The sequence below is a fragment of the Strigops habroptila genome, chromosome 2, assembly GCF_004027225.2.
Source record: "Strigops habroptila isolate Jane chromosome 2, bStrHab1.2.pri, whole genome shotgun sequence".
NCBI classification, from domain to species: Eukaryota; Metazoa; Chordata; class Aves; order Psittaciformes; family Psittacidae; genus Strigops; species Strigops habroptila.
In genome coordinates, this window is record NC_044278.2 from 6,334,917 (window position 1) to 6,340,687 (window position 5,771).

General features: G+C 59.8%; 1 protein-coding gene across 1 annotated transcript; it reads left to right on the forward strand.

Moving 5' to 3' along the window:
* Positions 1 to 1,286: 1,286 nt before the first annotated feature.
* LOC115601700 (tubulin monoglycylase TTLL3-like) lies at positions 1,287 to 5,248 on the forward strand. Its single transcript, XM_030472028.1, is given in 11 exon segments — positions 1,287 to 1,523; positions 1,638 to 1,754; positions 1,865 to 1,993; positions 2,088 to 2,202; positions 2,300 to 2,398; positions 2,571 to 2,736; positions 2,819 to 2,967; positions 3,052 to 3,289; positions 3,360 to 3,405; positions 3,407 to 3,796; positions 4,478 to 5,248. Coding segments are annotated over 11 exon segments (2,457 nt in total).
* Positions 5,249 to 5,771: the final 523 nt, after the last annotated feature.

Consider the following 5,771-nt stretch of genomic DNA (forward strand, 5'->3'; position numbering starts at 1 on the left):
TTGATTTTGGGGGAAAACAGCCAATGAACTCAATTATATGCTGTTGCCTGCTATAGAACTCGTTTATAGCCCATCAGCAAGATGCCCATCTCCACTACTCTGGCTTTTGAAAAGAAGATATGTGCTGTCACAATCATAAGTGGACAACTGCGTCATGGAACAAGCTGGCAGCAGCAGCAGAACTGTCCTCAGGTCACCATCGACTGCCCCTGACTTCCCTCCCATCATCACCCCAACAAAGAATGAACTTTGATGAAATCGGAGGAGCTCAGCAGTGACCAGACGAGTTCGGCGGTGTCATCACCAGGCGATAATCCAACAGTACACACCGTCCCTCCTGCCCTGAGAGACTGTTATAAGAGATGGAGCCCGACATCATAGACTGAATGAATTCAGCAACTTTATAAGGATTGGTCAAAGGACTCGAAGGCATGATATATCTCTCTTCTTGAGTGTGTGTGTGTGTGTATGTGTCTATATATATATGTATGAGACAAAAAGCGATGGTACGTTTTAAAATATGGGATCTGAGCATGACGTGAATGGTATGGAGTAAGGGGTGGATACTGTCCTGGGTTCAGCTGTAACAAGCACAAGCTGGTGGACTTTGTCATCCACTCCATGGAGGAGATCGACAAGGAGATCAGCGAGACGAAGTTGTCTGTCAACGGCAGGGCCCGCATTGTGGCAGAGGAATTCCTTAAGAACGTGAGGCTCTGGAACAGGAGGAGGCGGATCCCTCCTGGTGGGATTTTGGGAACGGGGTGCGGGGCTGCAGGCCAGTGTGGTTCTAACGGCCAGAGCCCCCCAGTCCCACCTATGGGACAGCAGTGCCATTGTGCCCAAGCCCCCATTGGGGACCAGGTGGGAGGACACTCTGGGGTGCCTGTGCCCCCTTTGCTGGGGAAGTGCTGGGTTTGGGATCCCCAGAGCACGCTGAGGTGGGGCAGCAGCCCCCTCGCCCTCAGGCTATTGCTGGAAGGAGTCAACCTCTCTTTGGCAAACAAGCGCAAGAGCAGGCGACATTACTGGTGGTGTTGGGGGGCTGAGTGGGGTCTTCGGGCCCCGTGAGGCACCCCTGGGGTGGGTACGGAAGCCGGGACTCCAGCAGAAAGCTCTCACGTGGTGCGTATTGTGCTGGGCAGAATTTGGAGCAGAAAGGTGGGTGCCTTCACCCCTTGCCCTGCTGTCCCCCCCTGCGTGGGGCTGGGGACACGGGGCCAGCGGCTCAGCCTGGCTTGTCCTTGGCAGCTCCTGCCAGCACCAAGCAGCAGCGCTCAGTCAGCATGGAGCTGCTGAAGAGAGCCAGGCAGCAGGTGGAGGAGGCCATCAAGGTGGGGCCTGATCACACACTCCCCCACCGCTCCCAACATGCTATGGATGTGTGTTTATTGCATTTATGGCTGAGTGTTCGCGTCCCTCCCCAGGAGAAGAAGATCTTCTCGGTGCAGGGCCCCTACCCCATCATCCGCAACCTGCTGCGGGCATGGGGCTGGGTGGAGAAGAAGTTCTCCACCATCAGGGTGGGCACCTGCTCTGCACAGCAGCAGGACACCCAGAAGCTGCTGGATGAGGAGGATGAAGAAGATAAGGAGGACAGTGGTGATGAGCAGTGGCAGGCAGTGCTGCATCCACAGCCAGGGTCGACATCCTGCTGGTCTCAGCCTGCAGTAGAGATCCCGGAGCCTCCTGAGGAGGAGGAGGAGAAGGACCAGTGGGATGACGAGGACCCCAATGGCATCCATGACATCATGGTCAGTGGAGAGGGCCAGGGCTGGACTCGGCAGGGCACAGCTTGGGCCCGGCGGTGAGGGCGTGATGGGGACTCAACAGCTCACTCCAGGTCCCTCTGTCCCTCCCACAGTCCTCCATGGTGCGGGACCAGATGGCGACCTTTATCTGGAACAGCCACTGCGACGCGGTCGACCGTCGGCTGCTGCAGGACCACCAGGTGGTGAACCACTTCACCGGCGTCGGAGCCTTCACCACCAAGGTGAGAGCCTGGAGACGCCGGGGACGCGGTGCTGGGGACGAACAGGGGCGGCGGTGGGTCCAGCACCGACTGCCGCCCTTGTCCATGCACACAGGCGGGGCTGTGCGTCAACCTGCAAAACCAGCCCGGGTTCCACCGAGCCGATCCCAGCACCTTCTTCCCACGGTGCTACCGGCTGGGGGCTAAGGACGAGCGCCAAACCTTCATCGGTGAGCTGGGGCTGTTGCCCTTCTGCCCCCCCGCCACGTCCCACGTTCCCCCGTGTCCTGGGCAGGACGGGGTGAGGACGATTCGAATCCTTTGCAGAGAATTTCCACCTGACGGCGGCTCGCAGCCTGCTCAAACTGGCTGTGGAGAAGGCTGGGGACATGCCAGGGGTGATGGAGATACTTGGCAAGGGGGCAGGTGAGTGTGTGGAGATGGGCCTGGTGGGGATGGTGAGGAGCTGAGGCTCAGGGCCACGGCTGTGGGCTGCACCTCTGCTCGGGGCTGTGGCTTGGGACCCCGACGCACCCAAAGCCACACATCCCCCGGGTCGGCAGCAGCCATGCCCCTCAGCCCACGCCACCCGCAGCAGGTCCAGCACCTCCATCGCCCTCCGAGCTGCTGGAGGCCGCGCTGCAGATCTGCAGGATGCAGCTGGACAGGCTGGAGCACAGGGACATCGACCGCGCCTCCCCGATGCTCCCCATCTCCGACGCTGACTGGGACTGCTTGCTGCAGGAGTACTACCGCGTGGTTCAGTGCACGCGGGGTGGGATGGGTTGGGGGGGGCACACAGCATGGCAGTGCTGGTGCTGAGCCCCCTGTGTCACCACCCTGCAGCGAGCAGGCCAGGCTGGCACCCAGCGTCCTGCAGCGGGAGAAGTGCAGGGCCCTGCTGCAGCAGCTGCAGGCGCGGCTGCCCCAGCTCCGCATGGAGGGCGTCCGCAATCTCTGGATTCTGAAGCCCGGAGCAGAATCCCGCGGTAGAGGTGAAGCCAAGGGGAAAAGGGGGTTTGGGCACAGGCTCCCCGGCGAGGAGGGGTCTCACCGGCACTGTGTGCCCCCCCTCGCAGGCATCACCTGCTCGGCATGGCTGGAGGAGGTGCTGGAGCTGGCGGGGAAATGCACGGCGCCCTCGCTGCAGCCGGGACAATGGGTGGTGGAGAAGTACGTGGAGCAGCCGCTTCTCATCTTGGGCAACAAGTTCGTCCTGCGGCAATGGTTCCTGGTGACCGACTGGAACCCGCTCACCATCTGGTTCTACCGGGACAGCTACGTGCGCTTCTGCTCCCGGCCCTTCTCCCTGCACCGGTGAGTGCCCCCCGCCCTGGCGCCGCACACCCGGCACCCCGCTGACCCGTCCCTGCTCTCCCCACGCCAGCTCGCGGCACCTCTGCAATGTCACCGTCCAGAAGCGGTTGGAGGCTGTCTGGGGGCCGGCACTCCAAACTGCCCCGTGACCTGATCTGGTCCAGCCAGCAGTTCCAGCTGTACCTGCAGCGAGCGGGGCACACGGAGGCCTGGGAGAAGTTGATCATGCCCGGCATGAGGGAGGCAGTGGTGGCTGCCCTGCGTGGCGCCCAGGAGCTGGTGGAGGGCCGCAAGGGCAGCTTCGAGCTCTATGGAGCTGACTTCATGTTCAGGGAGGATTGCCAGCCCTGGCTGCTGGAGATCAACGCCGGTCCCAGCTTGGAGCCCTGCTCGGCGGTGACCCAACGGCTCTGCGCCGCCGTCCTGTGCGACACACTGCGCATGGTCCTGGACCACAGGGAGAACCCCGGCTGCTCCACCGGTGCCTTTGAGCTCATCTACACAGAGGTGGGGTTGGGGGGGCTCTGAGCCCCCACTCCCCACTTGAGCGTGAGCAGCTCGTGCTCAGGCAGCCGAGAAGCCACCAGCATCCTGGCCTGTATCAGCACCAGTGTGGCAGCAGGACCAGGGCAGGGACTGTCCCCATGTACTGGGCACTGGCGAGGCTGCACCTCGAATCCTCTGTCAGTTCTGGGCCCCTCACTACAAGAGAGACATTGAGGTGCTAGAGCAGGGCCAGAGAAGGGCAACGGAGCTGGTGCAGGGCCTGGAGCACAAGTGTGATGAGGAACGGCTGAGGGACCTGGGGGGGGTTTAGTCTGGAGAAGAGAAGGCTCAGGGGGGACCTTCTCGCTCTCTCCCACTGCCTGACAGGAGGATGGAGCCTGGAGTGGGCTGGTCTCTGCTCCCAAGGAACAAGGGATGGGACAAGCGGAAACGGCCTCAAGCTGCCCCAGGGGAGGTTTAGACTGGATGTTAGGAACAATTTCTTCCCCAAAGGGTGGTCAAGCACTGGAACAGGCTGCCCAGGGAAGAGGTGGAATCACTGTCCCTGGAGGGGTTCAAAACCCACGTAGACGAGGCCCTCGGTGACATGGGGTAGTGGTGGCCTTGGCAGTGCTGGGTAAGGGTTGGACTTGATGATCTTAAAGCTCTTTTCCAACCCAGTTATTCCATGTCTCCCTGCAGGCAATGGTGACCATGCTGCCGTATGTGGGGCTGGAGCTGGCAGTGGAAGGCTACTCGCTAATGAAGCCCCAGCTTCAAGAGCAACAACCACGGGCCAAAGTCCCCACCTTCCTGCCTCTTCTCCTTCCTGTGGTGCCCAAGCCACCTTTGATACCAAAGCCACCATTGGTACCCAGGCATCCTCTGGTGCCTAAGTCATCTTTGTTCCCAAAGCTTCCTGTGTTGCCAAAGTCACCCTTGATGCCCAAGCCACCTTTGGTGCCAAAGCCTCCTCTGGTGCCAAAGTCGCCTTTGCTGCCAAAGCGTCCTGTGGTTTCAAAGTCACCTTTGGTGCCCAAGTCACCTTTCGTACCGAAGCCTCCTGTAGTGCCCAAGTCACCTGTGGTGCCCAGGCCTCCTATATTCACTAAGCCTCCTCTGTTCCCCATGTCCTCTGTGCTGCCCAGGCCTCCTGTGGTGCTCAGTCCTCCTGTGGTGCCCAAGCCACTCATGGACACCAAGTTTCCTGCACTACTCAAGACTCCAGTGGTCTTGAAGCCACTTATGGACACCAAGTCTCTTGTGATGCCCAGGCCTCCAGTGCTCTCCAAGCCACTTAAAGACACCAAGCCTCGTGTGGTGTCCAGGTCTGCAAGCCGCTTATGGGCATCAAGGCTCCCGTGGTGCCCAAGCCTCCTGTGGTGCCCAGGACTCCAGTGGTCTCCAAGCCACTTAAGGACACCAAGCCTCCTGTGGTGCCCAAGCCTTCAGTGGTCTCCAAGCCATGTGTGATCACCAAGACCCCTATAGACTCCAAGCCTCCTGTTTTGCCCAAGCTGAGGGGCAGAACCACTCAGCTGCCTTAGATGGAGCCTGACATCATGGACTGGATGAATTCAGCTACTTTATAGGGATTGGTCCATGGAGTAAAGAATGAAACAACATGGAGTAAGTGGGCTGCACTAATTACGCAATGAGCTCAAACAGGAAATCCCAGTCATCCAGGAATTCTAGAAGTCATCATGGACTGGCCAGAGAGCAAAGTTTTTGGAATGTCACCGGAGGAGGAGGTGATGCGTGCTGAAGAGGCCCCACCATGTAATGAACTGTCAGAAAGTGAGAAGCCAATATGCCTTGTTTACTGACGGGTCCTGCCGTGGTGTGGGAGAGCATCAGAGGTGGAATGCAGCTGTATGGAGTCCCCTGCAACAAGGTGCAGAACCTGCTGAAGGAGAGGGTGAATCGAGTCAGTTTGCAGAGGTGAAAGCCATCCAGCTGGCCTTGGACATTGCTGAACGAGAAGAGTGGCCAGCAC